The sequence below is a fragment of the Pundamilia nyererei genome, unplaced genomic scaffold (genome assembly GCF_000239375.1).
Source record: "Pundamilia nyererei isolate P.nyererei 1_Seehausen unplaced genomic scaffold, PunNye1.0 scaffold00005, whole genome shotgun sequence".
Lineage (NCBI taxonomy): Eukaryota > Metazoa > Chordata > Actinopteri > Cichliformes > Cichlidae > Pundamilia > Pundamilia nyererei.
Genome location: NW_005187406.1, coordinates 8249437 through 8260589, shown reverse-complemented (window position 1 = coordinate 8260589; position 11153 = coordinate 8249437). Strand labels below are relative to the sequence as shown.

Genomic DNA, 11153 nt, shown 5'->3' with positions numbered 1-11153 from the left:
TCATAACTTTTGCACTGTCCACTTCCTGCTGTGACAAAACAAATTTCCCACGTGTGGGACTAATAAAGGTTATCTTATCTTATCTTATCTTACCTCATCAAACGTGATCCCCCAAAGACACACTGGACGGGCGTCATGATGCCCCAAGTAAATACACATTCATAATATACAATGGGGTGACTGGGAAACGGTCTATGCCAGAGACCAAGCCTTCTGTGATGGTATCAAGTCCCAGACGGTAGGTTTCTGGACCATGTTCTCTATCAGCCTGTTGACTGACTTGACCACCCGACCTGCTCTGGTACCCACTATGCCTCGAACAGTAGCATGGTCAGGGTCATGTCTTGGCAAGTTGGATGGCTGACCAGAGATCTGATTCATGTCTGAGTCAAAAACAGGAACAGTCCGTGGAACGACAATGTCCCCATGACAGGCAGCTGGAGGAGAAACTGCGCCAGACCGTATCACATCAGAGGTAGTGGAACAGTCAAACGGAGAAGGAAGAACAAAGTGCTGGGTCTGAGCAGAAGGACACTGAGATCCCCCTCACTGGAGAAACCGTCCAGGGACTGACTTCCCAATGAATCCTGAACAGGAAGGAAACTCACGTCCAACAGAAAGTTTCTGTGTATGACCTTACTCTGGCCTGAAGAGTCACTGATCTTGTAGATGCGGGTCCTGGAATGCTTCTCCACAACCGTATAAACCCTGCTGTGGCCATTCCTGTTTGGCTCTGAGAGGGAGAGCTCGTAACATATTGCCAAGTGTGCGGTTAAACCGCTCTGTGCCACCATTGCCCATAGGGTGATAAGCAGTAGTGTGGGACTTGGCAACGCCAGAAATCTGCAGAAGCTCAGACAACAGCTCACTCTCAAAGCTGGGACCTTGGTCTGAGTGAATACGCTCAGGGAAATCATAGACACAAAAAACAAAGTCCCACAACTTTCTGGCAACCTGCTTTGCAGTCTGATTCTTCCATGGGAAAGCAAAGGCCATCTTCGTGAAGTGGTCAGTCGCCACAAGCACATCAACAGAGAGCTTCTTTCTGTCCTCTGCTGACCAGAAGTCGAAGCAGACGAGCTCCATGGGAGCAGAGGTCTTAATGCTCTCTAATGGGGCTCATGCTGCAGGCTCTGGAGTCTTGGCGAGTATGCACCTCCCACAGCACCGAACATGCTCCTTCACATCCCTCTCCATGTTGGGCCAGAAAAAACGTTGTCTTGCTAAATGGAGGGTCCGAGCTTGACCCTGGTGCTCTGCCAAATCATGGACACCTTCCAAGGCCTGAGCCTGTAAATTCGCTGGCAACACCAACTGGAGTCTCTTTGTTTTGTTCACAGGGTCTCTTGTCTCCCTGTAGAGAATCCCATCCCGAACCTTGAGCTTCTCCCAGTGTTTCAATAGGGCTAGTGCCCTGGAAACCACATCATGTCTCTCACGTCTGGAAGGGCGCCTCCTGTGGGCTACAAGTGGCAGGACAGTAGAGATGGTTGGATCCAGCTCATGCAAGCTAAGTGATGGCAATACATCACGGCGAACCAGTTGCAGCTGCTGAACAAGGTGAAGAAGGGAAGCAGCCCTGTTCTCCGCAGCGGTTTCCTAGTGACCATGGTGAAGCAAGGTAACCTTGACTACTGACGACCTGTAGGATTCTGCTGAGGTCAGAGCTGGAGCATTTTGTTGGACAACCTGAAGATTTTGGACACTAAACCTGAAAGCGTCCTACAGCGCGCACACACATGAACACACACAGACTCAGATTACACAGGCAGGAGATTAAATGCAAAATGAAATATTTAATTTTAAAAAAAGGTGTTTTGTGTGAAATTCAGAAGTATTTAACAAATATGTTACACTGACATTAGATTAACTCGAGGATGCCCTGAAAATGCCCAATAATAAGGCTCCAGATCCAGATGGATTTCTAGCAGAATTCTACAAAGAATTCTGGACAATTCCACAGATTGGAATGGCAGACTACCACCAAGTATGAGTTCTGCCAACATTAGTCTCCTGCTAAAACCAGACAAAGACCCTATATTTCACACCAGCTATTGTCCAATATCCCTTATTAATGTGGGCCTTAAAATAACATGCAAAGCTTGCCAAAGAGAGTAGAGAAGATAACCCCCCATATAACACATCCTGACCAAACTGGTTTCATTAAATGTAGGCACCCATCAACAAATACATGTGGATTACTTAATTTGGTAGACTATCCATTTTGTAAAAACATTGAAACCACAATATTGTCTCTAGCAGCAGAAAAAGCCTTTGATAGAGTTAACTGGAAATTTTTAATTTGCAACTTTACACAAATTGGTCTTGGAAACTCTTTCATAAACTGGTTAAAAATATTATATAATTCCCCAACAGCTCGTGTCAAAACAAATGACCAAACATCCTCCAGCTTATGTCTCCAGAGGGGCACCAGACAGGGATGCCCACTCTCCCCTTTTTATCAAACCACTAGCAGCAGGAATTCACAGGCTATAGCGATTAAGAGCATAAAATGCAAGAGTGTAGAACATAAGATCGGTCTTTATGCAGATGATGTGTTACTTTTTGTCCAACACTCACAAACCACACTCTCTGAGGTAATTACATTAATAAACTCTTTTTCAAGAGTTTCAGATTATTCGATAAGCTGGTTAAAATCTGGAGTTCTTCCAATTAATTGCTACTTCCATAATTATTCTTCTACCCCACTGCAATCGGGAAATATTAAATATTTAGGTATTAATGCCTCTCCTAAGCTTGCAGATTTAACAAAATTAAAATCACATCCCACTTTTAAAGAAAGTAGAAGACAATCTGGCTAGATGGAAACCTCTACCCATATCACTCATGGGAAGAGTCACTTTAATACAAATGATCGTCTTATTATTTATTATAATAATATTATTTATTATTTGGTCTTATTATTTATTTATTTTCAATGATCCCAAGTAAACCGTCATCAGACTGGTTTAGATCTCTGGAATCGTTTATTTCAAAATTCCTTCCTAAATCCCACTTATTAGCTTAAAACGCTACAAAGGATAAAGGACTAGATCCGCCTAATTTTCACCACTATTGTAGCCAACAGGCTACAATTCATCTCAGGATGATTTGTACCACCTGTGTGAACACTTGTGTTTGTATAAGGTGATAAGGTTTCTCCATGTAACTGTCTAATAGTAGGTAGGTGTGAGGAGCCATAGCTCTGCCTCCCAAGACATGACACAGTCATGGTGGAGATCCAGGCCCCAGACATCTAGAGGCCCCCCAGAACACGAGAGCCCAAGCAGGACCACTGCAGGGGCAGTCGCGCCACTCAACCGCCAGGGCTGAACCAGTGCATACCTGAGCACCCAGACCTGGACACAGAGAACCACCAACACACCAGTAGGATGGGGGCATCAGCCACTGCCATCCACAGCCATCTCAGGCCCCCAAACGCCTGGCTGAGATATTCCAAGAGAGGTGGAGTCTAAGACCAAATGTCACACATAAACACAAACATGTGTGAGGTCATGCATTCCAATCCTAATGCACACTTGGTGGAGAAAAGCAGACTACCCCCGGTCCTGCAGCAGCAGGGAAACCCACCGGCCCAGACCTCAACCAGATGGCCAGCTCCTCCTCCCGGCCCCCCGTCCCAGATGGCGATCAGAGGGGGTGTGTGAAGACCCCATACCTCACTCTGCCCGCTCATATCTTGTGTTGATGCCGTGCTGTTCTAAAGTGTATTTAAACACAGGAGGGGCATGGTGCCAGCTGTATTTGAAATACAGAGGTGGGGCTGAATAAACAGACCGTCTGGAAGTCTTTTAGTGTGCCCACCCCCGAGGCCATATATGTATGTGTCACAAGAGAGTTCAAGTAATGCAAGTGTCTAAGTTGTGGAATAAAATTGAGGCACAGGTGGCCAGGAGGGGACAGTGGAGGAATGCTTCCCCTCTACCTCAGTGACGTACCTGTAACTTAAGGTCCCTCATGTGTGGTGGTGTGATGGAGCAAGAGAGGCAATTAGGGATGGGGAGGAAAGGTTTGCCAATAGGCACCCCCCATTCCCCGTAATTCACCAAAGGCAGAAGCCGCGGGCCCCTCCAGACTACCAGCTCAGACTTTCCTCCAGCCCCGCCACACGCAGCTGCCAGAAAAACACCTCCCAAGGGCCACCAGAGCCCCATTCAGGTGTTGGTATTCTAAAAACCTCTTCTTGTTAATCCCATACTGTATAACTGATCTGTCACACGGAATAAAGTCTGTTCCTTCGAATATATGTTCATAGTATTCAATTACTTTACAACTCCAGTCTGGGAAGTTAATCATATTGTTCTGTAGTAGGTCTTGTCTGTTCTAATTGAAACAAGTTAAAAGTGAAAAAAATGAATAAAAATAAAATACAGATCAAATAAACAATGACAATCAAGTTGACCTGTATAGCAAAAGCCGTAATGGTCCACTGGGGTATTTTGGGGCATGTTGGGCATGTTGGTAAGGTAAGACAGCTTTTTCTAAATAGGAACTAAGTTGTTCTGCTCATTAAAATGACCACATGCCACTGAAAAAGAAAACTGTAATTTTACCCTGCAGAGCACACAACCAGTAAGTTTGTTTGTCTCACTTTGGTATATGCCTATTCTGAATCAAACTAAAAGTTGTTATATATTCTAGTCATACACCCTGTGTTCTTTCATCTTTTTTTGCTTGCTTGGTTCCTAAAACAAAAATGTAGCAGCTCCGGTAACATATCGAAAAAGGTATGTGGCAGCAAGTACAGCATATGTTATATATGTCATATGTGACATATGTTAAATTTATCAAACTTAACACCTTTACGTTTTCCGATCGCTTGAATAGCTGAAAACACTGGAAATTACTTTGTGATGTCTCCACAGGAATAGGACAATTGAGTTGATGACTAATATAATTCATGTAATTGTTGGCTTTGATAGTATAATTGGATTTTTTAACTGTGAGATTGTAATGTGTATGTAAATTTGTCAGACAAATGACTGTGCTGAGAATTCAGATGCATGTAAAAATAAATTATGACTTAGAGAGAAGGTCGGAAGGCACAGAGTGTCCCATTCCTGTTCAATTTAAAACTTGGAATAAATATTCTGGGGACATGTGACATTAACATTAATATTTCTTAAAGTGGTACAATATGGGACCATTAATGTTTACCTAATGCGAAGGGATTTGCTGGTGCTCTAAAAGTCTTTAAACTCCCCTTTCTCCATATTCAACAGAAAGGCTTGAGATTCTTCTTTCTAATCTGACTACATTTTAATTGTAGTGTTGAACAGTACAACAATGCTAATGAGATTTAACATTTCTACAACATGAACAAAAAAATAAAGTAGTCTGGAATATCATTAACCCAGAATGATCACTCAAGTGATTTTAAGCAATCTGAAACATATTACTCATATTCAGCACAATTTATTTTGGTCCAATCTTTGCTTGAACTTAGGTATTAAATATACTCTTATAAATAGGATGTTATTTAACCTATTTGAAGATAAGGTCCCAAGGCTGGCTCAGCAGACACTGGTATAGTAAGTATGCTGTTTGTTAGGTCCTTGAATTTTTGAGAAGCAGAGCTCCCAATCAATTATACTTCTTTCTTACTTACATTCACAGTAGAGGCTCCTCATCCATCCACCCACACCTTCACTATATGTTGAGATTATGGCTCTGTAAGAATGTCCCCTTTATTCTTATCCTGTTATGATCGTAAGTGTTGTTGTAAAAGGGACTGTCATGTAAATATAACCAGTGGGCTCGTTCTGTTTGTCTTATTGTGGAAAAATGTATAAAACCGGCTGTAATTCCTAAACAGTCAATGTTTCTGTTGCTGAAAATCTGCCCTTCAATTACACCATGCTCAATTCAATAAACAGATAGATTACATTAATTGAACACATAATGTTATCAGGTTCTAGTTAAGTTTCATTCAAAACATATGTACTTATGCAATTGAATTATATATTATTTTATATTTTTTGGAAATTAAATGTTCATTGATCAGTATGGCTACAGTTATGCTTAAGATCACTTTGAAACAACATCCAGACTCAGTTCCTGACTGGCTATATGATAACAGTGTGGTGCTGACTGGGCTACAGGCAGAAGTCACAGCATACTCTAAGCACTCTGGAAAAATATGAATGAAACTAAACCACACCAGAATAAACTAGTGGATATAAATCCTGTGTAGATACACTATGCCACTAAACTTGACCCCAAGTATAGTGTTGCGCATTACTCTAACCTTTACTTTGTCCTTACTCACTAGGTGGTAGCATGTTGCATCCTTTATTTATGTTGCAGAGATTGGTGGTTGAGTGTGATTTTCAATAGGCTCCATTTGTATATCAACTAGGACTAGAATTCCTATCACAGCAGTCCGTGGTTTATGCACCCTTGAGGATGCATAAGCCAGAGACCTTTTTGAAGACATTTACAGACCTCCTTGTATTTGGCTGCTTCAGTTCGGATTCAATCACCCTGTTCCTGATGATGGGAATGAATCCGACAGCATAATCAGAATCAGAATCAGAATCAGAAAGGGTTTATTGCCAGATGTTGAGCAGGTTTACAACATTAGGAAATTGCTGCGGTGCTTCAGTGCAACATACTGTCATAAAAATATAAAATAAGAATAAGAATTAAAGTGCTAAGTGGATAGATATATACATGATATATACATGAGTGCAGGTGGTGATCAGTGCCAAGCATGTAATGATGCAGTGACACAGCGTGTCCTGTCATTACTACAGCTATTTGACCCATTATTAATTTAAAAATGGTTTTTAGTCTAGCTTTGTATGTTCTTAATCCCATTTTTTCATCTCAGTCACCTCAGTTACTTGTGCTTGCCTGATGTGGGAAGTAATGAAGTAAATACTTTGCTACTGTACTTAAGTAGAATTTTCAAGTACCTTTACTTGAGTAGTTTTATTTTCAATGCTCTCTATATAATATGTCTATCTTTTATGTGTGGATATATATTAAAGTATATGAGAAAGTGTGTTAATAAAAATTATAAATCTTTGCAAAGCTCGTCATTTTAGAATTTGAATTTAAACTTTAGAATTTAGAAGCAATCAGCACTTAGGTTTTTCTATCAGATATCAAAAGCACACAGCAGTTAAAGCTTACTAATTAAATTTCTCTTACTGTGAGTTTGGCAGTTCTGTGTTATAAAAAATGCTCAAACTCATTGGCCAGTACTAGGAATGGGAGTTGATACGAACATAGTTATTCCGATTCCATTATTGGTATCACTTACCAATTCAGTTCCTTATTGAGTCTCATTAGGTTCTCTGGTTCCGCTTTGAAAGTTACCAAGCAGCATAAAGACATTACGTTCGTTCAAGTTAATTACATGCTGTGTGGTCAAATGATTGCGCTTGTTGGAGGTTGGTGTAATCAGTGTTGGGGGCCAGTACTCAAAAAAAGTAATGTATTACACATATTATTCTGTTCTTAAGTAATGCAGTTCTTTACTTAATTGCTGGGGAAAATGTTTTTTTATACTATTATGTTTCTCCATAAAATTATGTCAAGCACATTGTCTGATAACTGATTGTAAGAGTACAAAGAGAGGCTGCAGGCTGACTGCTTATGTGATTTTCTCTGACAGAATTAAATAAAACCTGATGAAGGTCAAAGGTCGTCACTTGTATGTTGAACTACAAACTTGTCATCTGGAATTTTTTCACAGTTTTTTTACACATAGTGTGTTATTTACCATAAAGTGATTCAGAGTTATTCATACCAGAGTAACCAGAGAGGATCACATATTTTTAAATATATAACTTTCTACAGGACTGAATATAATATCTTTATGTAAAAGTCCGGAGCCTCTGGGGAGTATCTGAGTATTTATAACATTACACAAACCAAAGGTCTCATCACAGTGTTGATGGAATGCTGGGTTTATCCATCTCCTGGGGCGGGCCTACGGAGGAGTGCTGAAGATTTCCCTGTGAGGGAGCTGCTGGTGAAGATCACGAGTCCTGCTTGATCAATGCCATGAGCTTCAGTCTTCCTGGTGTTTCTTAATTGATGCCTCTTACAGCGGGTCAACAGAACTTATGGCACAGGACAGCTGTGATGAAAGAAAGGGAAGAAGTTTCTCCAAACCTCTGGACCCAGGAAACCCAGCTTGGTCCTGATGGTCTCCCTCACCAGTTTCTCTCCAGGGTGAATGTAGCTATATAATATGGACTCTATTATTAAATGAAAAGAACAAATTAGACTAAACTACTGAAACGTTCTGCTGCTGTTTTTAAAGTTTCCATGTTACCAGGCTGTAGAGATTTAAACAGTTTTAGATCCATTACACTCACAGTCTTATGTTAAAATCTCAAAGGACAGCATTATATTTTTGATATTAACAGTAACTCTGGGCCTCTGTAGAGTGTACAGCTGATCTCATCGCTGTCTAAAAATGGATAAAAAAAAAAACATAAGTGTTGAAGACTATTAAGATTAACAGGTGTGTAGCATCGCTAACTAGCTAGCAACAAGCCTCCAACACAGTGCATATGCTAGCGGCTAATCTAACTAACGAATTAACAACAGAGTGATTTTAGAACTATAAGATGATAAGCTGTGTGTCTTTTTTTATAACAGTGACATGGTTGTTTTTACCTTAATTTAACGAGTAGTCAGTCGCGGTAAACCAGCAAAAAACTCGAGCTGCCAGGCTTCGTAAAAAGTGTAGAGGGGCGTGTTTGCGGTCATGTCCAGCGGGTATGTGGGCGGGAGTTTTACACAGTCGCTCCACCTCAAGTCACTACTGCGCAAACTCTGGCTCCAAATTTGCAAGATGGCAGCCTCCACAAGCGGGATATTTTGGCTTCATTTTTGCACAATGGTAGGAGGCGGTGTTGCATCGTCTTTTATACAGTCATTGGTACAGACAATTGCAAAGAGCCCAAGTTGTGTTAGTAGCATAATGCAGTTATTTCTGTGCTGAAACAACTGCAGTTTGCACTTTACCATCACACTCTCATCCTTTTGTAGAATAAAAATAAAAGCAAATGTCCATATCCATGCTGTAGACATCACTACTATTAAAGTGCAAATGTAACACATAAGTGGAATGAACAGGCAAGCAGACTAACAGCTCCAAATAAGTGAACTACTGGGATCCAGTTCTCAACAAGAATCAATTCTGAATTCCCATCCCTACCCGTTACTGTGTGACCTCTGTGCAAAGGTCTCGCTATCTCATCAGTGCAGATGATCACCTGCTCTTGTATTTTGTGTTGCAGTGCCATCATTCTGGGGGCTGGTAAATTCAGCCTGGAACCTATGCTCAGTAGGGAAGAGGCAGTCGCCAGTGAACATCGAGACCAGCCACATGATCTTCGACCCCTTCCTTACACCCATAAAGCTGAACACTGGCAGACGCAAGGTAAAGAAGCATATGTTAATGTTTTACTATGTTGTCTGCTTGATGGATGCTGGTGCTTTGTCGATTCTTTCTTTTGTATGCTTGTTGCACCTCTATGATGTCGCACTACATTCATCTAATGCTATTGTGTTGGTTTCTGTTGTACAACTTGACAAGGTGTGTGTCCCTGATCAGTGCTACCAACTGTTGTTTATGTTGGCAGACAATGCAAGCTCCTTAAGATAAAGTGCAGCTCACTTCATCCATTCAGGAATACACAACCCTTATGTTCTGGCTCAAGAAAAGCTGTGACTTTATCTTAAGAGCTTCACAGTTGATATCCTGCAGCCTAACAGTGCTTTAGTCAGTGGTTTCTCTTGTGATCTTCCCTGTACAGTGGTGTACAAGGACAGGACTCTTTTTGATCATGTGCCATATGACAGCAGCTAATTAAGAAGAATTCACAGATGGTGTGTTTTCAAAAATGCACACTTGCATTCTGAAATGAATGCTATGATTAGTTGTTATGTTTATATTCTAGCAGAGTACAGTGTTAGCCTTGGGCAGTGATGGTAAATGGTAAATGGCCTGTATTTGTATAGCGCTTTTCTAGTCCCTAAGGACCCCAAAGCGCTTCACACTACATTCAGTCATTCACCCATTCACACACACATTCACACACTGGCGATGGCAAGCTACATTGTAGCCACAGCTGCCCTGGGGCGCACTGACAGACGCGAGGCTGCCGGACACTGGCGCCACCGGGCCCTCTGACCACCACCAGTAGGCAAACACGGGGTTAGTATCTTGCCCAAGGATATTGCAAACGGGATGCTACAGTAGATGTCTTCATCTAACAGATCTCGAAATAAAGTGTTTTCCTTGATTTTTAATCCTTTTAATTATTTAGAATCCATTGTAGATCCATCTGCACACAGAGAAACAAGGTAGGATTGGTTGTGAACCCTGTGATTACAATAGGCAGTTGCATTGTACATGTCTTGCAAAACTTATATGAGAAAGGAAATTGGTTGTGGTTATATGTTGTGGTTAATCAGTAAGGGGCAGGCAACCCTGAGACTTTCCTAACCAAATGAACTTAAATACATAACATCCAGGAGTAATCTAGTTTTAATATAATATAAAAACTAATTGCTAACATAATGTGATGCTTATGAGTAGGGATGGGTATCGAAACCCGGTTCTTGTTGAGAACCGGTTCCCACTGTTTCAATTCCTTGGAATTGTTTGCCATTTTTGCAAACGATTCCCTTATCGATTCCAGTCGCCCCGAATGACGTCACCACGTTGCAGAGCGTCATTTACCTGGCAGGAAACATGGTGGCTCAAACGCTCAAAAGTTTGGTTATACTTTACGAGAACGGATGACAACAGGGCAACTTGCAATACTTGCAAAGTAGATACTTCATTTAAGGGAGGAAACGCTAGTGAGCAAAAGCATTTGCTCACAAAACACGCGATGACCTTAAATGAATGTCGTGCAAGGCTCAAAATTTCAAAATCTCTGGTAGCCCTTCGGGCAGGCATTCTTCAGTTTTTGGTAGCCCAAAATAAATTTAAGGAGCCCGAATAAAAAAGAAAGCAATTTTTTAATGTTTTGTTTCCATTACAATATTATACATTAAAGTATAATATTGTAATGGAAACAAAAATTAATCAAAAAAATTGTTAAAATAAAAATCACAACAACTGTATAAAAATTACAATCATCAACTCAAATACTTGGTTC

At 41.0% G+C, this 11153-nt stretch overlaps 1 protein-coding gene across 1 annotated transcript in view; it reads left to right on the top strand.

Moving 5' to 3' along the window:
- Nucleotides 1-11153, top strand: part of ca10a (carbonic anhydrase Xa) — a 322634-nt gene that overhangs the window by 129363 nt on the left and 182118 nt on the right. Inside the window, exon 3 of the mRNA XM_005721941.2 lies at nt 9282-9424. Coding sequence (XP_005721998.1) covers nt 9282-9424 — 143 coding nt within the window. The remainder of the gene's footprint in view (nt 1-9281; nt 9425-11153) is intronic.